Consider the following 23,489-nt stretch of genomic DNA (forward strand, 5'->3'; position numbering starts at 1 on the left):
GATGTAAAATAAATGTTTTCCATCCCCATTCAATTTCCCGTTCAGAAGAAGATAAGCATCTGGTATTAAAGATGATGACATGTAGAAATGTTTGGTTTAAGATGGAATACGGTTTCGCGGCAATTCAAAAATAACTTGATCAGCATATTTTCACAGATATGCAATAGGAAGGAATATAGATTGTAAAGCTTATTTTGTGACAATGATTTCATACAAGTGACAAGTTCCTGGGCATTGGAATTTTTTTTTTTTCCGAGCTCTTTCTTTATCCACCAAAAAGGGTAAGAGCAATGATATTAGCTAACCCTTTACATTCTAATTCGATCATCCTTTTACTTACACCTTGAAAGTTAACGTCACCAAAACGTGTGTTGTCGATATTTTGATCGTTTCGGCCTAATTTTTTTTTATTCCGGTTCTCCTTGATTGTATATCAGATATAGGTGTCTCATATTTTTTATTTTAATCACGGGAAGTTTAATTAAGGATAGCAAAATTAAGGAAAGAAAGAGTATGTCACGATTCTGTGAACTCAAAAGGGTTGTTTATTGTGCGAACGCGACTGCCGCCACGTGTGTATTCGTTGTCTCCCTAGTCTTCTAAATATAAAGATGTTCATCGGCCCAGTGGCGTGACCGTGTAACGCAATATCACGACATCTTCCCCTTTTTACAAAGTTTATCTTCAAAAGTTAATTAATACTTAATGTTCGGTTTCGATCACTGTTCAAATCACATAAAATCGACAAAACATTGTTCTTCATTGAAATCATAAAAAGATAGAAACAGACCCAACAACTATTTAGCGGCTCAATCATTCAATGTTCAGTTCATATGGTAATCCTGATGCCACAAAGGCGGTCGACGTCTGCGTTCTGATCGACGAGTTTCAATCCTTTGTGGCTCAAGCTCAGTTCCCATCTCATTTTCAGGTGGCATTCTCTCTGTTTTGGTCTCGCCATGGAACTCCGGTGGAGGAGGTCCTGGCTCTGTCAGATTTGGCGCCGGTTTGAGGGTAGACTCGGGCGGAGTTAGTTCTACCAGACTCATAGGTGGTGCTGTTTCCGGGGTCAGGCGCAGTTGCCGACGGTTGCGTCGGTATCGCCTGCCGCAAACTTCAACTTCATAAGACCTGTTCCCCAAGGCTTTCATGCAGGTCCCCAGACTCCATTCCTTCCTTCCGGGAAGCCGCATCCTGATGGCCTGTCCACACTTTAGTGCCTCTAAAGGGCGAAACTTTTTGTTGTATTGTTGAGCTTGTCTTTTCTTGCGCTCAGCTAATTTGGTGGCTGTTTCCTGGTGTGATGGCTGCCGCAGGAGCGTTTCATGGGTTGGTAAGAAAGTGCGTGTGCGGCGTCCCATCAGTCTCTGTACGGGTGATGTTCCTAGACCCTCTGTTGGGGTGTTGCGCCAATCAAGAAGGGCTAACAGCGGGTCTTGCCCATCCGCTTTCGCTTTCGTCATCAAGTTCTTGCAGGTCTTCACGGCATTCTCGGCGCGGCCATTTGACTGGGGGTAACGGGGGCTCGAAGTTCTATGTTCAAACTGCCATTCTCTCACGAATGCACTGAACACCGATGACGTAAACTGAGGTCCGTTGTCGGTAATAAGCACGTCTGGTATCCCATGGCGGGCGAATTGTACTTTACACGCAGCTATCACGCTAGCAGATGTGGCCACCTTAACCTCCTGGACTTCAAAGAACCCACTCCAGTAGTCGACTAGGACAAAGAAATGTTGTTGCCCAAGGTCAAAAAAATCGGCACCTAGCATCGACCAGGGACGCGACGGGATCGGATACGGTTGCAATTCCTCGCGGCACTGATCTGGCTGGTACGACTGGCAGATTGAGCATTTGGAAACAAAGTCCTTTACTTCCGAATTCATGAGGGGCCAATAGAGGACCTCCCTAGCGCGACGTAAACACCCTTCGATTCCAATATGTGATCGGTGAATTTGCTTCAACATTTCTTTTCTCAGGGAAGGGGGTACCAGCAATCGCTCCCCAGGAATACTAGTCCCTTGTCTTCTATAAGCTCACTTCGTTTGTCATAGTAAGGCGTCAGCTCAGGGGTACAGGACTTCCTTGACACTGGCCATTCACCCTTGATTGCTCCGATTAGCTTTTGCATCACTGGGTCCCTGGCAATCTCGTTTCTGAATTCAGCGAGCCTGTATGGTGCAATCGAGAGGTTTTCTGAATGATCTATCTCGGCAAGTGTACAGATCAGACTTGTATCGTGCTTGGAGGCTTCGGTGGTGTTGCGGTATGCTCGACTCAGTGCATCTGATACCCACATAAGTTCCCCTTTTTTATACTGCACATCCAGGGAGTAATTCTGAAGGGCCATCAGCATTCTCTGGAGTCTCTTTGGTGAGTTGTGTATTGGCTTGGTAAAAACTGCCCTTAGTGGTTCGTGGTCAGACTCGATGTGTACAACTTCGCGTCCCAGTATGTATTGATTGAACTTGTCGGTTGACCACACTATGGCGAGGAGCTCTTTCTCGATTTGAGCGTAACGCGTTTCGGTGTCGGTCAGAGCTCGCGAGGCAAAGGCAACGGGCTGACCCTTTTGCATCAGTACTGCACCTAGACCCGTTATGCTGGCATCGCATTGGATTGTCACTTCTTCAGTAACATCATAGTATTTCAGTACCGGGGCCTTGGCCAAGTATTCTTTGACTGTGGTAAATGCTTTCTCATGCTGTGCAAGCCAACACCACTCGACGTCCTTGTCCTCAAGCCTTCGCAAAGGTTCTGTCATGTCGGACAGGAGTGGCAAGAATTTGGCCAGATAATTGACCATCCCCAAAAACCTCTTCAGGCCTTTCACATCAGTCGGCGGTGGCATATCCAAAATAGCTTCAACTTTGGCTGGGTCTGCCTTTAGACCATCAGGAGTCAAGAGGTGGCCCATGAAACGCACTTCGGTTTGAGATCTTTTCAGCTTGAGTTTGTTGAGCTTGAGGTTCCACTCCCGGCATTTCTTGAAGAACGCACGTTCGTTCTTTTCAAGGCTCGAGTTGACCTCTGCGTCAGTTTCGCCAAATCCAGCGATGAGGAAGTCGTCAGCGATAACTTCAACTCCTTCTAAATTTTCTACGAATTCATGCATGCGTCGCTGCCAAACTTCAGGCGCACTTGAGATACCAAAAGGCATGCGGGCCCATCTATAACGCCCAAAAGGCGTATTGAACGTTGTCAGGAAACTAGAAGCATCGTCTAAGAGGATTTGGTGGAAACCATCCTTGGCGTCACAAAGAGTAAATTTCTTGGCACCTGTTAAGCGGGAGGCCACTTCATCGATAGTCGGCAACTGGTAATGCTCTCGCCGAATGGCACGATTTAAATCTCTCGGGTCAATACAGATGCGTACTTTGTTTGGCTTCACTATGGCCAACATGCTGGATACCCACTGCGTCGGTTCTGTTACTGGAATAATAACTTTACGATCAACAAGTTCGTCCAGCTTGTTTTTGATGCATGGACGCAAGGCTACTGGCACTCGCCTCGGTGCGTGGACAACTGGTTGCGCCTGTTCGTCTATGGCTATTTTGTATGTTCCCGGTAGGGCCCCTAATCCGTCGAATACGTCCTCATACTCTTCGAGCAAGGAGGCTTTGGGACACTTGACGTGTAATGCTAGGACGTCACAATTATTCAAACTCACAAAGCCAAGATTGAGGCTGGTGTTCAATGATAAAATCGGTTGATAGTCTCCGTCTAAGATGTTAAACTCCATTGACCTCCGCTGTCCACGGGACCACACAGGCAGGGTAGCTTTACCAGCAATTTTGCGGCGATCCCCTGTGTACGAGACTATTTCCTTTTGGCATGGTTTGAGGCGATGAAGGAGGGTGTCCCCAGTGATTTGCTTGTATAATTGGGCCGGGAGAATGTCGCACTGCGACCCAGTATCTATTTGAAACTGGACTTCGGTCTTGGGATCTGGCCCATAAATGTGGAGTTTGACCACTGCCAATTTTTCCTGGCCTTTGCTCTTACTAGTAGTAGCACCAATGTAGTAGGGGTCGTTTCCCATGTCGACGGCTTCGTTGACCGCCGAAACTCTACTTTTCACTCCTCGGGGATTAGCGCGACATTTATTCGCAAAATGATTCATACTCCCACAGTTAAAACATGTTCTTCCATACGCGGGACAATGACGTCCATGCACCATTCCGCAATTTCCACATTCTTTAGACGGTCTTCTAAATGCTTGTGACTTAAGTTGTCGTTCTTCTTCAGGTTTTTCTGCCGATCCCGCCTTCCGTAACGCATGAACTGCAGTGTCTCCTCCAGCCATTAGCTTTACTTGCTGTTGGGTCTGTTCTGACGACTTAATAATGTCAACTGCTCGTAGGAGAGATAAATCATTCAAACGGAGAAGTCTCTCGCGGACGCGATCATCCCGTATGCCTAGCACGAGGCGGTCACGCAAAATTTCATCTGGTGTGATTGTATCGTGTGCACAGTTTTTTGCGATCGTTCGAAGCTCCGTAAGATACGTCGAGATGTTTTCGCCTGGTTCCTGGTTTCGGTTGTTGAACCTATAGCGTTCATATATGACCTGTGTCCTAGGAATGCAGAATTCGTCGAACTTCTTCAGGACTTGTGAAATGTCGTCTGCGTTTTCGTCTTCGTTCCAAATAAAGGTATCGTGGGCTCTGACGCCATCCTCGCCTATAATGCTTAGTAATGTCGACACACGAACTATGCCCTCTTGTTTATATACACCAGTAGCGATTTCGTAGCGCTGCCACGCTGCTTTCCACGATTTCCATGCAGTGGCTAAATTGTCGTCAAAATTAAGCGCTTTCGGCGGGGGCAAATTTGACGGGGGAATAAAAACTTGAGTCGGCGCTGGTGGCACAACTATGGATGCTTCAGCTGCTTCTGTCATCTTTAGGGGTGAACAGATCCCACTCCTGACACCATGTCACGATTCTGTGAACTCAAAAGGGTTGTTTATTGTGCGAACGCGACTGCCGCCACGTGTGTATTCGTTGTCTCCCTAGTCTTCTAAATATAAAGATGTTCATCGGCCCAGTGGCGTGACCGTGTAACGCAATATCACGACAGAGTACTTCCCAGATTACAATAAGAACAAAGGAAACTAATTCATCTGCCTGGGAAATTGATTCTGTAATTCTTTCCGCCCTCTCGATTATGTAAGCAGAATCTAAATGAAATTTGAAATTCGGACTGAGCTTAACATTGTGGTAGATGATTTTTGAATGATCTTCGACGTTAGCCTAAAAAAAAGACAGTAAGCAGATACCTTACAATATTATCAGTTTCTCCACCATATCAAGACAGAAACTTCACGCTCGTGAAAAGAAAGAAAAGTTTCCGGTCATGTTTCTGTCCAGCGTGTTCATTTTATTCGCAGTTTTCAAGTATGGCTTTTGGTTTCTAAGTTCCATACGTGTATCATAAATAGGAAGACAGTCGATTGCATTACAGCTTATCTATCTCTTTGAATTTCAGCCTGATCATGAAAGAAGCCACCGTTTAACAAAAAAAAATTGATTATCTCGCTTATGTTTTAAACTTACGGTTCTTAAAAAGGGTAGTTGGATTAAGAGCAATACTAACCTGAATTTCACGGTAACTGAAACATTGAATGAAAAGAAATATTGGAGGGGTTGATCATATACTGTCTCTTAATCAGAACAGCTGCTCAGAGAAGCGATTGGGAAAAAAGCGGAAAAAAAAACTGGTCCTGATTCAGCAAGATGGACAGTCCAATCTACAAATTAAACTTACTTGCAATGGGTGTCGCAGACGTCTTGGCACCACTGGAATCACCCGTTTCTAAGCTGTAAACGTTAATGGGGAGAGTTCAATAACTGATTACCTCGATCGCTTGGTTTTTTATTGTTTTGTTTTGCTTCTTTTCTTCCCCGCTTTTCGTTCCCTAGAAAACGTCATGTGATGGTGGCAGACAAGTGATGTGTTAAACTCTTCCAGAATTGACACTTATTTTATTTGACTCGCACTGTTTATTTACCGTTATTAGTTTTCAGTTATAATCAATTTGGTGAATACGTGTTTTGGCACTTTGCTCATCACAGCTTAAGATGCCAAAAGTTCTTTTTCGGAATGAACAATTCGCTTGTCAATCTAGTCTAAACATTTCATGATTTGAAAAAGAACATATCTTTGGGTTTTCTGTTTTTGTCTTCTTTTTTTCCTAATGATAAAGAGGATCAAACTAGTCGCAATTATTAATAAACGCTTCGAAAGATTGAAAATCATGACAACTGTTCTCTTTTGTGAGTCATTTCATAGCAAAGTCGATAGCGCCCCCGCAGAAAGTGTATGCTAGCCCCTTCATCTCGTCACACCAACTAACCAATGATATGATAGATGGCACGAATACAGTTGTCCTTTAGTATGTACACAGTATTAAAGCAGCTAAATTGGCGGATATTCTTTGACATCGTTCACAAATTTCAAATCAAGCACCTGCTGACGTAGAAAAGACACCTTCTTGAAACATCCAAACCACGTCCTACAATTTGTTTGATTACTTTCTATATTTGAATTTCTTATGGTTGTGCCAAAGAAATTGGAATCAAACTAGTTATTGAATTTACCACAAGGTCTTTTATATTTTGAGTCCATGACTTGTAACAGTTGGCATCGGCAAGCAGGAAGGGCAAGTGTAATGTTGTGGTCGTTGCCTAGGTACTTCAACTAAAGCAAGGCAAACTTTGAATTTGCTTTTCGATTCAAACACTAATGAGTTTCGCATGCAAATCAATCTGTTTCTGTTTATCCTTTCAACTAATTTCATGCTTCCCAGAATAAAAAAGGTCCATTGGTTTAGCAATCGATGCTTCGCACGAAGTTATATTCTGAGTATTGCCCGGTGTAATGACGGATCTAGTTTGCACAGAAGCAGGTAACCTGGTTGGTATTATTATTAAGAAGCTTAAGCAGAGACCATTTATGTAACTGGATGTCTGCCAGAAAATAGGATTTTTTCCTCAAGTGCTTTCTTGTGTGTATCATAAAGTTTGAAATGTAAAAATAAAAAGAAACAAAAGATTTTTCAGCTGATTCGTTGATGTCAGCATATGCCTGAAAAGTAATAAGTTATATTCACATTTCAGGCGCAGTCTGTTCCTTAAAAACTTATCTCCTTAAACTCCTCTTTGAGCACCGTACAACTTATCCATTTCATCATTCAATGGCTTGGCTAATGATGGTCCGTATGTAAAAACGACAACTGTCGAAATTAAAAACGTTATGGTAAAAGTCCAGAAAAAAAGTCTGTCTAGAGCCTTCCCAATCTGACGCCAGGTCTCGCTCCAGTCTTCTTCTTCCTCCTTACCGTCAGTGGTGTTGGGGCGAGTAAACAACTGAGAACCGCTGTCCACTGAGAGCTGGCTCAGACTTATTGAGCTTTTCTTGCGGTATCTTTCCTCACTGTCTTCGTGTTTCTCCTTGTGGTCACTGCTGTAGTCCAGCACGACCACTTGCACCGGGGGCTCAACCTTTGAGGTTCGCTTCCTTCTCTTGGGCTTCCGACAACATCTGTAGATATTATTGATAAACAACATACCCTTGAGACAGCCAGGTGGCTGGGTAGTAGCGTGATGTGCCTTGAGTACCACAATGGTGGCGGTCAGCGCCAACGCTATTTCTATCATGATTATGATGTAGTATACACCAATTAGTGGCAGAGAGTCGGACTGTTCGGGGAGGGCCTCTGTCACGATCAGAAGGTAGACGCTCACAGAGAGAAGGATTGTACAACTGAAACCGATTCGCTCCCCACTCTCTACAGGAATAAAGAAGCTGACAAAAATCAGTGCTCCGATCAGCATGCAAGGCACCATGGAAAAAACAACGAAGTGCAGTGGTTTCCGGCGGATAATGAAGCTCAGGTGTACGGCGGTGAAGGGGTGAGGAAAACCTTTGCGATAATGTTCTTTCCTTCTTACTTCTATCCTCTGAATTGACCAGGAGGCACTCTTTTCAATCTCTTCTGTTGGAACGAAAGCAAATGTTATGTAAGTGGAAAGAGAGTACTTTGCCCCGAATATGTATATGGAACGCGTTTCTGGAAGTATTGAGACTAAACTAAGTATCTTTAAAGGACCCCTGAAAAAGACTGGCATGACATCATGATTGTGGCAATACCTGGAAAACAGTGATACTCACAAAACCGTGATGAGGTAGGTGTATTTGACCACAATAATATAGGTTACTTACTTTGCTTGCTTATTTATCCTTTTCGTACAAAATTTTAAGTTTTTGTTTTAAAAAAGTGTTTTAAACTTTCATCGATGATGTTATTGTTAATTGCTAGGAAACTCCTTAGATTCAATTAAAGTTCATTTTATTGACGACTTGGTGAATATCTCATTGCACATTCTCTTTCCAAACATTTTATTAGGCCCTCTCTATACAGTCACCAACTAGTTGAAATTCAATTTCTATTCTCTGGGTGACATACCAAATTGTCCGTCCTCGTCACTCTCTCGGCCTTTCCTCGTCTCTAAATGGACTTCATCTGTTTCTATATCCAGAAGTGTCTTGTCTGATGTTAGCGACCCAAAAATCATGTCACAGCGATGTTGATCGTACGGAAAATACGTGACATCGAGGCTACAAGTGCTCTTGAAGGACACCGGGGAAATCCAGTCACTAATGCCATTGTGGTAAATAACTATCCATGTCTTGAATTTCTCTGTGTATCCCGCTTGAGCGACATTATCATCTGCACTGTAAATCAATGAATGACCCGTATCCATAAATCCATCCAACAGTTCATTTTTTCGTCCTTTCGTCAGTCATTCAGCCAGTCAGTCAATAAGTTACCGAGTCATTTGGTCAGTCAATCAGTTAGTCGATTACGGTGCTGGTCTGTAAATAAGTCAATCGGTTAGTCAGTCAGCAGATCATGAGCAGGACATCGATCTATCGCCCGATCGAACGATCATCACTCAGTCAGTTAGTTGGTTGGTTAGTGTTTGGTTCGCCGGTCAGTTGGTCGGTCAGTCAGCTAGGTAGACAGTGAATCCGTCAATAACAGGAAAGGGAGGTGAAAATTGGGGTGTTTACAATAGAATAGAGAAATTGTGAGATTTGAGTGAAATAGTCTATTCACAGTTTCAGTAATGTAATAGATAAGAACTTTAATACTGACACCACTATTGACTCAAAGATCGACAGAGAGAAAAGACGGAACGGGAACTACAGCTGTGAGTTGTGTAATAAACCAAGTAAAAAGAAGTAGCTTTTGAGAGTGATGGTTAGTAACTGCGAAGCTTAGGAAGCTATACTGTAGTCTGTACTCACGAGCTGGTAGCGTACATCAGCTAAGACTATTCATGATGTAATCTAGTCAGTAGACCAGTGAAATAAATGGGAATGAGAGTTTAGCAATAGAAATTCCACTACATGGCTCTTCTTGTCCACTCTTACCAGGTCGAATCGAAATTTGGAATGTTGGTTATATATTTAGAGTCGAAACTAATCTGTGGTTTAATTTTCATGGTTTTCTACACTCTGTGATCAGTTTAGAAAACTCACGGCACCATCTCAATAAAAAAAGACGCAATAACAAAATCAATCCCTTGAGTTTTGTGGCACATTAGGCAGTTTGCCTGTTTTCACTTTGAATTCTTATTGGCCTCTTGAGATAGTTTCCCTTCACGCTGATTGGTATTTGTGGCTTCTTTGCGTTTGCTTAACGACCCACTATCAAAAATTGCTCTATTGACCAATTATAGGTACTCACACCCAGCATGCAAGTAAAAGCCTTAACTCTACATGGAATCACGTACTTGTTGTGTAATACAATGTCAGGTGCCCACATCTCGTTGGGACTGACGAGAAGTTTCTCCACGCCTCCATAAATACTTGGTGTCCACATGAAGAAAGTGTTATTCCATTGCTGAAAATTTGCGAAAAAAAATACTATAGAAGGAATGAATTTTTGGAGTTATTTTTATGCTGATCAAGTTGTTCGTCTATTTAAAAATTGCTCGTGAATGGTAACAGCTACTAAATAAATTGATTCAGTTTGATCGGATCCGCTTCAATCATGTGATGTAAGGAAAAAATCGAAAAATTGACTCTAAAACTAGAAAAACTCCTACAATATTGGTATAAACATCAAAATCTTTAATAATTGGACAGAAATATATACCTGTTTGATGATTGTGTCTGTAGACACGAATTGCCCGTTTTTATCCTGTGAAAAAAGGTACTTTAGTAAAAAGTACAATTGTGCGAAAATTCGCGCAGTACGCGTTATACACAGAAATATAGAGAAGTTTATGGATAAGGTGCGAAGATGTCCGTGTACAAGTAACATTTGTTTTTGTGACAGGTTTGGGAGAGATCCACATGAAATTTCTTTCTAGCTTAGTGTAACTGGAAACACCTCATCCGTTTTCTTGTGTGCACGAGAAATATTTGTTGCGTTTCCAGAGTGAAATCCCTTATAAGATTTCCCTTATGTGTAATGCATAAGGCCTAAAATGCACAACAAGTGTAATTGATTTTAAGATACGCATTTCACTTCAGGAAAAAGGAAAAAAATACACAATTCTTCTTTACTTTCCTTAGAAGCCCTCGTCGAAGTCGTAACGATCATTTTAATTAATAGTTATTATTACTTCGAGATGAATGGACCTTACCACATCCACGACAGCTCTCAACTCCACCTGGACTCTCACTTTAACTTTTTCCATCGTGTTTAACACAGGTCGAATCATATGATTAAATGAAATTCCTCCAGAACTTGAAAATAGATCTTGCCGGAGTTGATGTTCCTTTGACACAGTTGTCCTCGGCCATCCTGCAGCGCATCCTAAATGGAGAAAAAGGGGGAAAAATTGTGACACTGAAAACTCTGAAGTATTTCAATTGGTTGGCCTTCAAATGTCCGGGATGAGAATAGCTTTCGTACTTAGAAACCTTAAGCTTTATTCTTCAGGTCTACTGCCTACGAGTAGATTTGCATTTTGTTTTAGTTTCATGGAAATAATTGACTCACCGTAATTCAAGTGAAGGAAATGTTTGGCAACCTCAATAACTATTGGGCTCGTTAATCGAACTCAGTCGTGCATTCAGTCATCAACAGCCAGGCAATCGGAGACACATCGAACAGAACGATGCGGAAATCTCATCAAACAATGTAATTTAAAGAATGACCTGAGTAAGGTCTGATCTGTAATCAACACTTTGACTTACTCTCTTTTGCTGTACGTTACCTTTTATGCGGTACACGGCTAAGAAGTCAAACAATCTAACTCATAAAGAATACAATTAGTGATTTTCTAAAGGAACCGTAGAAAACTGGTGCGCACCCACCCACGCATTCCCTACTTCGTTCGAACGAAGGAGAATTCAAGCCGGCGAGACTGAGGTCCGTGTCGTGCCAGAACCCAGGCAGACCTTTCGTACGCTCACGTTGCTCGCCAGCCAGAAAACCACCATGTGATGAGATAGATTAATGAGAAAGAAGATGAAGTTTTTAGCGCAGTTGTTGTAAAAAGAAATTTGCCACGAGTTTAAGAGAAAGAAACATTCCTCTTCAGGTTTCTTCGTTCCAAGCCTTTGACAAATGGCTAATACATCTCATGATGTTACTCAAAATTTACCGTTTTCATTGCTTTATTTCCATTAGCCACCGGAATTCCTTTGCCATCAAGTTTACTCATGCCACCAACAAGCAGCTTACTGTTAAGCGCAATTCTATGGCTAACGAAGGCTTCTGACTGAGTTACACTTAGTAGTCATTACAAAGCATTTAAAATTTGCTTATAATCGCTTACCTGCCTGGTAAAGGAAAATCAGAAGAAAAGGTACCAGGAAACTGAAGTGCATTATTTCAGGTAATTTCTGAGGGTTTTGTTATCGATGAACGTCCGACTACAGGAAAGGGCCAAACACTAAAATGATCTTGAATAATTTGAGTAACTGCATTTTGAGTAATTGTTAGCGTGGATAAACAAAGCGTGCTTTATTATGCCAACGGCACCGACCGAGAAGCTTACAAAGAGAGTTCATTAGGAATTTAATTTCCCTAGAGGAACAAAATTTGGAGTACATAGATTTAAAACAATTACTTCTAAAAACTACCTGATAGCGAATATCAGTTCTCTCAGTGAACAATTCGTTCTCGGCTCGACCCGTTCGTTAGGGATTTTACAAATTTTCTTTAATTTTTTAACCCTTTAGCCCCCAAGATCTGATTGTTAATTCTTCCCTAAAACTGCTATTCATTTCCTTGTAAATTAGTTACAAGAATTTGGTGTCAGATCAAGATGACAACTTCTACCTGAGAAGTTTGAGTATTCTCTTGAGTTAAACGGTTAATATCAAAAGTGAGCCTCTCGGCCGGTTTATCTCGTACTGAAATGTAAACAGATCTAGACCTCGTCATGACAGAAGAAACCAATCACCTTCACTGAAAATTTTCATCGGAACCAACAAATGTTCCCTATTTCAGCTCAGGTTGACTTCCATCAAAGAGAAGAAATAGAAGAAGAAGAACAAAAAGACGTCGAACAAAAAAAAAAAACTCTGGGGTATCAAGGATAAGAATACTTGTCTCCAGTCTATTTGAAGGAGCAGGGTTTTTTGATGCTTCGGAGAACAATTAATCATGCAAGTTGAAAACTTCACTTCAAGTAATGGTTGCCGTCTTTCAGAGGGTCTCAATGGGGTTAACCTTTAGCCGTCAAACGGTCAAAAAATTTAGCCGTTAGGAGTAAAAATTGACAAATTTAAACGGTTGGTCGTAAAAAAAGTTAACCATTAAAATTTGTCATTTAATTACAAAAGAAGTAAGTTAACCGTTATCAGTCGTAAAAAAGGCCAAAATTTCAACAGTTTATCGTGTTACCAGCATACGTGGCTGTACTCAGTACTATTTGTCAGCTTGGAAATAGCATTTTGATTCTATCGGTTAAATTCACTCAATCAGCTCGTTCTGTTCGCACCGCTGTTCGCCGGATTGCCACCACCTGAGAATAAGACTGGTTTTACAAGTTCAATTCTACATCTGTAAAACAGTTAGTCTTTAAAAAAACTGCTTACAACTGGACAGACATTATTTGATTATTTATTGAACACCAGAGCGGACTTCGCCCAGCAGTTTCCAAAGAGGTCAATTGAAATTACATTGACCGAGCGATTAAAGCTTTCCTGCGTGTGCGTAAATTGTAATGGAAGAAGACACAACCAGCGCCAAAAACAACCAGTAGAAAATACGGTCGAGTGCACGAGCGATTTCCTTCCAAGTTTCTTGGTTGACTTCTTCTTTAGAAACCGAGGTGGGTGGTGTTTTCTCCCCGAGGGTGTCAGCTGAAGTCTGCCCATCCACCTCTCCAAGCTCCACATCAACAATTTCCTCCATTGCAATGCCAGTGGTATTTACTTCCCCAACTTCAGGAGATGAATTCAAATTAGCGTCATTGATACGTAGTCTTCTTTTGTTTCTTCCGCAGGAACCAATCCTGTTAAACACTGAAATTTGAAAAACAATGAATGTTTTTGCTTTTTGTTGAACCGGCGGTGAAGAGCATATTTCCAAATATGCTCTTCACTGAAAACCTCAGGGCATTCATGTCGTGGTGGTTGATAAAACGTTCATCGTTAAACTCAGCTGTAAACAAAGGCCGTGACCGAGATCAATTGCCTTCCATTCAATTGCAAAAGTGTTTTAGTACAAAGTCTGTCACTGTTTTCAAAATAACTGTCTGTGTTTATTATTATTATTATTATTATTATTATTATTTTTATTTTTATTATCGTTAATGCTTCGAGGAACTTCTCAGTATTTGTGTCCTCGGTAGGAATTATTATTATATTTTTTCTCGCCGAAATCATCGTCGAAATCGCACATGATCCTGATTACTTCACCTTGTCATGAATTACCATTAAAATTGCTATTGTCGCTTATAGACTTGGTGTTAACAACTTTCTAATTTTCTCATATGGACTGATTATCAGTTATTAACCTTACCTGTTATCCAAGTCAAGATGCGGGGTGGCTCGGAAGTGGCGTGGTAAGCCATCATGACTACAACTGTGGCAGTCAGCGCCAGACCGATCTCAACCATGGTCGCAATGTAGTAAACACCAATAATGGGCAACTCGTCGGACTGTTCGGGAAGCTGGTTTACGATGACGAGTAGGTACACGCTGACTGACAACAGAATCGTTGAGCACAGTCCGATCCTTCCACCCACCTCATTGGGAATATAGAAACTCACGAGAATCAGCAGCCCAATGATCATACAAGGAACGATGGTGAAAAGGATAAAGAACATGGGTTTACGTCCAATACGAAATGATACTTCAACTTTGCTGAATATCGGTGATTGCTTCTTATCCTCGGTCTTGATCTCAATGCTTCTCAGAGACCAATAACCATTAGATGTGGTGAGGTTAAGCTCTAAATAATAAAAATATCAGAAAACTAAGAATAATACACAACTACTTTCCATGATGTTTTGCAAAGGCAAGAGTTGATTTGAGTTAACTTGGAATCCTATTTCTTCAAATTTTCACATAAATATTTCCATGTAACCTTACCTTCCTCAGGATTATCGTTTTTGATGTGCGTGGTATCGATATTTAAAAAGGTACGGTCAGATGTTACAGAACGAAAAACTAGGCTGCACTTCTGTGTGTCAAAGGGAAAGTTCTTGAAACTAAGCCCACACTTGCTCTTGAAAGTTGCTGGGGATAGCCACGTGTTATGTCCACCGCTGCTCACACGCACCCAACTTCGGAATTTTTCCACGTGCCCCGCCTGAACAACCCCATTATCTGCACTTGAGGTGGGAAAAAATGGATATGCATAAATTGTTCGTAACCTTTTGACCTGAGGAACTAAGACTACATAATGGGCACACGGACTAAAAATTTTGTTTAAAAGCTTCTGAGCTGGCGTTTAACCGGAGCCAGAGAGGAACGCTTTTACTACTTCATCACTGTATGCGTGTCTTTTTAGTCTTAATGAAATGTAAAATGCTACAATAGAAAACTTGGGCGCTCATTTTGTAGAAAAAATTCATAATTGCATAAGTGGTAAATATAAGACACTTTTCCCTCCCCTTTTTTAACTTGTCTGAGCATGTTATCTTCCATTTTTTCAAGTCGCAATTCGATGGAAAACAACCCTCTAGTCTATAACTTTTTAGAATATTTTAAATATCTGTATGTCATCAAAACTGAAAAATAATTGGCGTATTAAGGCTCGTGTTACTTGGCATAACCACTCGGGCATTTGGATCTTTTCTGATCCTTTTTTTCGCAATAAATCATAATCTCTTGTTTTATTAGGATAGTTTGTTACTTAAAACTTCCAAAGTGTAATGACTTGAAATACCGCAGAATTCAACTTACTTGTTTTCTAGTACTACATCAGGCACCCAAACTTCTCTTGGATCCACAAGTATTTGTTTCAAGTTTCCATAATTCTCGGGAGCCCAACGTAGGTAAGGATTATTCCATTGCTGTGGGCCAAGGAATACAATATATAGTAATACTTCCTGTTAGTAGCTCGTGTTCGGTTATCACCTTTTTTAGTTTTACTCTGTCTCCCGCTAATTACAATCTTCTAACTGAAAAACCATCACTTTAGACAGCTACACTGTGGCTTCAATGACTAATTTTGTCACTTTTACTTTGTATCTTTGCACTATGGCTTCAATTACTAATTTTGTCAACTGTTACTTTGTAGCTTACTTACAACTTCGTGACTTAAATTCTGATCTTTGCAACCGTATTACTAACTGAGAACTGATAACTGAGAAACCATCACTTTAGACAGCTGCACTATGGCCTCAATTACTAATTTTGTCATCTTTTACTCTGTATCTTGCTTGCAACTTTGAAACTTAAATTCTTTGCAACCGTGTCACTCTAATCTGTTTGTAACAAGCTACCAAGCCAGGGTTAAAATTTGCTTATTTTTTTTTTTCGATAATCTTACTAACGATAGAGAAAGCTAGAATAAATCAATTAACAGATTTTTCCTCGAAAAGGTTCTGAAAGGCGTTGTAAATGGAATTCAAGCGCATTTTAAGGGTATTTTCGTTCGAAAAACTCGCCTGGTCTTTCGCTTAGACTAATGGCAAAGCCGGTGTGTATTATGTCACACTTGTTCCTGCGGCTTGCGCAGTCTAAGTGCGTTTGCTGGAATTTTTCTCCGGCATGTCCCTTCGACTTTTTCACGTAAGTGACGCAGATTTTAGCGTAATCCTCGCACAATTTTCATTTTTAGTTTGAATCAATTTTCTCCTATTTGCAGTCTTTTTTTCTCAAGTTGAGTTTTCGTTACCTTCTCCGTCAATTTTCATTTCTGCTTAACTATTGTTCAAAGTTCTTCCCCTAATCTAAGATGATTCTTAACCACACTCAAACAACTCAAGATTTTACTCTTGACGTATTAGTATTTTTTAGAATCAAAATTCGCTCTTATTTCACTCTAACAAGTCTCCTTCTCTGAGGATTTTAGAATTATAAGAAAAATAGACTGAAGAAGATGCGCTGGCAACCCTAAATGAAAAGTTGTCATAGCAAATACTAATACGGCTGCACTTAAATGCGAATTCTACTTTCGAGTGTGACGGTAGAAATGATGTTAGGGCATATAATTATGGGAAAAACATTGCGTGAACGTGAAATATGCTCTTCGACTAAAGACTACCAATCAGACATTCTTTTAAGGGTAGTCCATTGACGCGAAAGCAGCATGTGGCGAAGGTTCCGTAAATAAAAAAAAGTTAGTGACAATCTCCGAGCGTTAGTAAATGTCAAGTGCACAGCGTGAAATTTAGGTTGAAGTAAACCTAATCAAGTCTACAGAGAACGATAATCATCCAAACAAAACTACTTAACACGTTAGGACCATTATGGACTAAACATTTACTTTTCTCATACAGAGACATTCTACAGATTAAGGCAAATTTCTGGGTTTGCCCGTTAACAATCAAAAGGTTCAAAAGCTAAGTGAAGACACAATGTTTTGTTTTACGCTAATAAATATGAAATGTATCCTACTTACACACTCTCGGTCCTTATCGATAAAACATATGAATACAAATCAGAAAATCGCTGTCTTTTAAAATTTGCGCATTTTCGAACTAAGAGAGGTTTTGTAAGGAGATAGCCGAGGTTTCATACCCTCCCTACCTCTTTTTTCTACGATTCATAACAAGAATTTGATTTAGTAACTTCAAAACTGCCACTCGCGGTTCATGTACACACTAGCAATACAATAAAAGGTTAAAATATCCAATTGGCCCTTGGTTAGGTTACACTGTCTAAATTTGAATCATAGCGTACCTGCGTGATCACCGTTTCTGTTGTGATAGTTTGTTCTTTATTGTCCTGTGTGACATGAACATATTTGGTATCAGGTGAGAATATTTTACCTTCAAAGGGTGATTGAGAGTGGAGGCGCAATTGATGCAGATACTAAGTTACATTCACGTTAAAATTTGAGGTTTAAAAATTATCAGCCAACCTAAAAGGTACATTTCTGGGTACAGTTATATTGTTGATCGCGTATCTGTATTGTAACAGAATTCCCACCCATGACGAGGTAGCAGTATTTACAGTATGGAGATATATTCAAACTAATCTTTCCAAGAGTCAATGTTTTTTTTTTTTAACTCTGATGTGCTATTCAGTAACACAAATTAAAAGAAAATAATAAAAAGACCCATATAATTATCTTAAACTAATAAATGTGTCTGAGTAATCCAACTTGGTGTGGGGCTGACCAGCATATAATACACCCCGTGGCAGGATGCGCGACTTGACGTGGGTTTCTCTGTATTGTAACTCTACTGGGGAACCACAAGAAAATAGTGTCTCTATTTAAGTCTTCACATTCTTATATTAGCTTCAATGGGTTCTGCGATACAAGTTCATTGCAGTTGATGAGGAATGCATTATCTGGAGATATCGTGCAATATTTCGCTTACCACTGCGTTGAGAGCCAGGAGCGGCACATCAAATTCGACTTTTACAACATCTGACGGCTTCAACGCCGGACGTACCATTTTGTCATAAGAAGAAAGGAGAGCCTTTCTTAGTCGATACTCTGCTGAATGTGTTATATTGTTTTGTTGTCCCGCCACTGCTAAAAATAAATAACTAACAGTTATAAAAGTTCATAATGATTTCGGTTTACTGCACTTTTTCTTTGACGAATTAAAACTGCTACTCTGCGGGCAAATCAGTTGTACGAAAGAACCACCCCATTATCGGTTAGCTTTATGTATCCTCTAGATTTTAACTTATAAAGGTCCAAGGCAGCTTTTCGGTTGAATTTTTGCTTCAAATTAGTCATGAGATTCGGAACATTGTATTCTCTGTTCAAAGTTAGCTTGAACCAAAGGACACTTGTTGATTGCTCTCAGAAGCGTGATAGATTTCAGGCGACATCATGCCTCGAAAAATGATGCACTTTTTTTGAGTAATGAAATCTGCTTTGCGTCAATCCTTTGTAACGACCGGCTTAAAGGGTACTGACGCCAACATTTTCCCCTTTTTTTTGTCCCGCTACATTCCTCTTAGGTTAAAGAATACGGAATGAGCAAATAAACGATATATTGTGCAAAACCAAATTTTCTACAATTTTTTTTTTTGACGCTTAATGAACGGGCTATTTGAAAACGTTCCGATTCAGGTCACGTGATGTGGTACGTCACACGTGTGTAAGGCAGTGAAAAGCGTCATGTTAAGACTTAAAAAGTGACAACTTCGCCCTCGCTGTCCAGCCGCTGACGACATTTATGAGCGGAAAAGAACATAAGATTGTTCCGTTCTGATATAGGCCACCATTTAGAGGCTATGAAATACGAAGTTAGCAATAAAATAACGAAGGTTGAATAATCGAAACGCGACGGATCCCATGTCTGTATTCGGAGCCACAGGTATTTTGCACGCCATTTCAAACAGCTGTAAAAAATATATTCCCATAATTTTTTCCTCTTAACCATTATCGAGTCTTATACTCAAAGAAATATTTTTAGTCCATGCCGAAAAGTATTTGACTTTAGATTTTGTCCGGTGTATATCACTGTGACCTCAAGCCCATCGGTTCTGGAGTGAGCGTGACTAAGCGCAAAGTATTGTCGCGTATTATGGGAGGTCGTCATCTGGTTTCGTGAACAAAACTCTTCTTCCACGTTCCGGAAATGTACAAGAATTATCCTTTATTTTTAACGGAGACTAGTGAGCAGCACAAAGGAAGACTTCTTGTTGCTGTAACTTTTCATTTATTTCTTTCGACGCGTTTCGTCTCTGACTGTGAGTTCTCCAGGAATGATTACAACTAACATTGAGCAGCACATATAGCACATTCGTGTGCCTAGTAAGTTTAATCAACTTCCAATGGAAGTGAATAATAACAGAAACATGCTGTAAATGGATGTTGCAAGAAACGCCTCGTTATGAGCGCCACACTCCAGCGTTGTTTCTCATTTGCGACCGGAAACATGATGAAATCAATCCTGTCCGAAAGGTTACTCGTTTCAAAAAATGTACCACTGTCAGCTGAGTGACGCTTCTTCTTCACGCTTCGTTATCGTAAATAAAACAAGCCGACAGCCTGAGAGAGGAAACTATTAGGGCAAATGTCATGGGACTGCCTAGCTTCCACCGTTTAAAACGCAGTGCTTTGGTAGAAAAAAGAAACCGGGTTAGCGACAACCTCGTGCTAAGGAAATAACAAGCACGTAAGTTTCTCAAATTACGACCTGAACTTGAAACATATGTATATATGCATACATATATGTTCACTCTCAAGTTTATCCAAAACTGAACCATTCTTAGCCGCGTGACATCTACAATATGGACTGAAAACAACAGGATGTAAAATAAAGAAAACGAAAACCAGGCAAGCGCTGTGTACATAGTGATGTTTTGTAACAAAAAAAAAACCAAAAACAAAACCAAAAAAAAAAATGCCAACTAAGTCAGCTTTCACCAGTTTCCGCAAAACCTGGGGTGTTAGACAATACATCTGGCTTCTGCCTGCAACTGTTCCACTGTAACATCCTCCAAATTTTATTTTTGACCCCATCTACTTCCCTGCAGAAGATGTTTTCTTCTCCCTCCACTTTGATTGGCAGTTTCCACTCTGACACCTTGTAATAAAAAAAACAGTAAAGTAGCAATTTCTTTCACGATGTTGAGTAGAAGAAATAAATAGCACAACTTGTATGATTGCTTTCATCAAAAGGAACAGTTATCAGCTTTGTAACTGTCACAAACGTTAGAGATAACTCAAACTTTAGGCCATTAACAAAGTGCAAAGACCACAAGTAAAGTATAAGTTAATATTAAGAAGATGTTCAAAACTACATTTACGAATGCTATTTTTTGCTGCATCGTGTTTGAAGTAAAAGCCGAAATATCTTTAATCGTTCGCCAACTTCAACACAGAAAACTTAAAACCGATTCAATCGCGTGGAAACGTGTATAATCCATCCAATTCAACTCTACATGCGTGTATGTTTATATTTTCAGTCAGTGAAACCTTAGTTTCAGAAGGTGCGCGCGTGTAGCACATGTGGCACAAAACACTCGCTCCCATGGTATTCAAGAGTCTGCACATTTGGTTTTCTTTACTTGATCGCTCCTACATTTAATAAGCGAATGATTTTCAGATACTTTATTTACAAGCGTAAATGCACTCACCATTCTTGGTTGAGGCGGCCGCGGATCCTCTTCTGACTCTCGCACTCTATTTAGGTTCGTCCTGGCGGTTCAAATCGCGAGGACCTGATTTAACCAACAGATTCATGAACCCTTCCATTATGTCCACCTTCCATCGAGGCCTCAAAATCCGAATACTCAGAACTCGACATAGAATTGCTTTCACTCGAACTACTATCCGCCATATTTACTTTGCTTAATTTACGCACGTGCGACGTATAAGGTCACATGATCAAAATCGAAGCGTTTACGGCGAATGACCCAGGAAGCTGCATTTAGGACAGTTTTCCCGGCGAAAAAAGGCACAAAGAGGCATTCGAAGCACCTTGTATCTGTTTCAATGGTTACCTGAGGCACTTAGCCGGTATTCCCAAAAAGTGATCTTTTAGCTGTCAGTAATCCTTTAATTAAGTAGTTACTACATCGAAGTGGTAAAAGGCTATCTCAAAACAATGGCTTCTACAATAGTGCCACATCTCTAAGTTGTCGTATCAAAATATGTCATGGACTTTGATAGTAAGGGTCAATATAGCTTCAAGTGCTGCGGGTTTTATAACTCATTAACATCTCCAGGAATTTTGCTGTTAAGTAAATTTCGATGGTATGCTTCATCTCACAAGTGTGCGTAAGGCGGCCTTGCTCGCTGAGGTTGTTCCAAGGTGACTTCGTATAGGCCGTTTTACATGGACGCACGCGCAGGCAAAATTGAAAATTAACCCGGGCGAAAATGTTCGCCGAAGCTTTATACAGCCTCAAAGTACGATACATAACTGATGGACCTAAGATATCTGGAGAATAAGGATAAACTAGGGAACATACACCTTTGGATTGCTGTGGTCACTATTTCTTGAAAGATCAGAATGTCGAATGATGCTCGATCACTTCATACTCAAGAACGATGTTTTGAACAAGTTCTTACAGTGGTCGATAATAGCAAAGATTTAACGCGATGTTTCTCTAGAAAGAAAATTTGAAAGCAAGAAAATCCATTTCCGAGACAACCGTTACGTTAAAAGCGATTGTGAACGAGGAGTATATATAGACGTATTTTGACATAGCCCAGTGCAGTGCAATGATTCCTCCTCGGATAAAGACAAAGGATTAGTGCCTGAACTTAACATAAGGAGAGAATCACAGTCTTGAGTGGCTCGTGCCCTGAGTTTCAATAACTAGTACTTTACCGAGATAGGAGTTTGAAAAAAATAAGCACTATTTCCACTGTCTTGCAATCACTACCACGTATCCTTTTGGGCAGTTACAATGGCAGTTACCACAGCTATAAATGTAGTACATGCAAGTAAATTGAGCTGAGGGTTAGGGTTAAATTGCAGCCACAGTCAGTCAGTTCTAAACTGCAGTTGACACAAAATGCGTTTAATTCGTGATTGGCTTAGCCTTGGAACCAGTGCGGCAGTGTTATTGTCGAATCTCTCGATCTGTGTTCTAACTTTAAATTATAACGTCTTGAACACACAGAATAAATCAAGCCTCTATTTTAACCTTGGATGTACACATTTCAGCTCTAGAAGTAAGAAAAATACTTACCAGGCGAGTATGCACAAATAAACAATACAAAATGAGCATATTGGGGCCACATCTTCCTTTGCCGTAACAACAGAAAGGGACGGCTAAACCTGAACGCAGAGAAAGAATAACCGGCGCACCTAAAATCTGTTTTGCTATATCATATAGTGTTTACATAGCACCCTCTTGACACAAAGCATTACTTCTGGTTGTATCGCTTATGTTCTGCAATAGTTTGTACCCTCTCAAGACGGAAACATATTTCAAAAAGTGGATGTTTTCATTGTTTGAGGATGGTTTTGGAGTGTGTTGGGGCAATCTAATTTTTATTTCACAACTGTTTCAATTCTACTTCATAACTGAAAATGCGTTAAAAAAAAGCATGTGCGCCATGATGTCTGAGAAACCAAGCCAACGCCATGACGTCTGATAAACCTCAAGCCAACGGCTTGAGGTTTATCAGACGTCATGGCGCACATGATTAAATTTAAACACTCTGGGCACAGATCCATAATCCACGCGTGAAACAGGAAAGGGTTTCGGAATTACGATACTCGTTGATGTGTTAAATAATAATTATGAATGTCTGCAACAGCGACTTATAAAGAACTTTGGAGAGTAAAGGGAAGTGGTCGTGAAGAAAAATGGAAATTAGGTGTAGAATGAATTCCTGTTGGCACAAATGGAATGTCACAAGTGTTGTGGGTTTTCAGAGTGCAGTACGGTATCAGTATATTAAAGGGGCCCATGATACCGAGGCATTAACATAACGCTGGACGGAATCAGGGGTAGAACGATCGAGTATTTTTAATAGCTTTTCTTTGATTAAAGTAATGGTAACTATAAATGATGTCAAGGTCTTCCTTGAGATGTGATGAGCCAATCATTCCAGCACAACCCGCAGTTATAGTTTTTATCGTTGACGAACGATTCCCAAAATTTCTAATCTTGTGAAATATTTCGTGAATCACTTGATTCGGTTAAAAGGCAGCTAGTGAAGCATAAGAATGGCAGGTATCAATACATATTACTTTGAATGATTTCGACGACTACGTCGTAATCATCAAAATTAATTAATATAAAGGTGGTCAAACATATTCTAACTAAATTATGTCGTCATTGGCGTCGTCAGTAAGAAGCCTTTTGGTCAAGGACGTGAAACAACGGCCAAGTTCCAGACACCTAGAGGAGGTCAAGCATGGAAGTCAGAGAAAATTTTATTCTTGCTGAGGAGAAGTTGTACTGAGCATTAG

The 23,489-nt window shown here is 40.5% G+C and overlaps 2 protein-coding genes across 3 annotated transcripts; both read right to left on the reverse strand.

The window, feature by feature from the left end:
* Positions 1-6,004: 6,004 nt before the first annotated feature.
* Positions 6,005-11,214, reverse strand: LOC131773214 (neuronal acetylcholine receptor subunit beta-3-like). The gene is made up of 5 exons (XM_059089196.2): positions 10,662-11,214; positions 10,169-10,213; positions 9,804-9,913; positions 8,471-8,739; positions 6,005-7,999 (listed from the first exon to the last, which is right to left on the reverse strand). The coding sequence occupies exons 1-5, from the start codon at positions 10,737-10,739 to the stop codon at positions 7,152-7,154; spliced, it is 1,350 nt and encodes a 449-aa protein (XP_058945179.2). The 5' UTR covers positions 10,740-11,214; the 3' UTR covers positions 6,005-7,151.
* Positions 11,215-11,622: 408 nt separating this feature from the next.
* Positions 11,623-22,366, reverse strand: LOC131773231 (neuronal acetylcholine receptor subunit alpha-2-like). Of its 2 annotated transcripts, none has more exons than XM_059089215.2 (7): positions 22,258-22,366; positions 17,973-18,130; positions 17,329-17,373; positions 15,385-15,494; positions 14,569-14,810; positions 13,997-14,428; positions 11,623-13,497 (listed from the first exon to the last, which is right to left on the reverse strand). In XM_059089215.2, exons 1-7 carry the CDS (start codon positions 22,307-22,309, stop codon positions 13,166-13,168), a joined length of 1,371 nt encoding a protein of 456 aa, XP_058945198.2. In that variant the 5' UTR covers positions 22,310-22,366; the 3' UTR covers positions 11,623-13,165. The 2 variants fall into 2 exon arrangements, with proteins under 2 accessions (XP_058945198.2, XP_058945199.2); XM_059089216.2 differs by having other exon boundaries at positions 17,973-18,127; positions 22,258-22,321.
* Between the last annotated feature and the right edge of the window lie 1,123 nt (positions 22,367-23,489).

Source organism: Pocillopora verrucosa, chromosome 14, assembly GCF_036669915.1.
Source record: "Pocillopora verrucosa isolate sample1 chromosome 14, ASM3666991v2, whole genome shotgun sequence".
NCBI classification, from domain to species: domain Eukaryota; kingdom Metazoa; phylum Cnidaria; class Anthozoa; order Scleractinia; family Pocilloporidae; genus Pocillopora; species Pocillopora verrucosa.

Bases quoted from the DNA above. Each gene is read 5' to 3' on its own strand.
- LOC131773214 (XM_059089196.2), bottom strand. From the start codon at position 10,739: ATGATTCGACCTGTGTTAAACACGATGGAAAAAGTTAAAGTGAGAGTC. The intron at 9,914-10,168 runs GTATATATTTCT...GCAAATTTTCAG, and splicing joins CAGACACAATCATCAAACAG to CAATGGAATAACACTTTCTT. The intron at 8,000-8,470 runs GTATGTCACCCA...TCGTTCCAACAG, and splicing joins TGACGAGGACGGACAATTTG to AAGAGATTGAAAAGAGTGCC.
- LOC131773231 (XM_059089215.2), bottom strand. From the start codon at position 22,309: ATGTGGCCCCAATATGCTCATTTTGTATTGTTTATTTGTGCATACTCG. The intron at 17,374-17,972 runs GTAAGCGAAATA...CATGTCACACAG, and splicing joins TCCTGGCTCTCAACGCAGTG to GACAATAAAGAACAAACTAT. The intron at 13,498-13,996 runs GTAAGGTTAATA...TTCAAATTTCAG, and splicing joins CATCTTGACTTGGATAACAG to TGTTTAACAGGATTGGTTCC.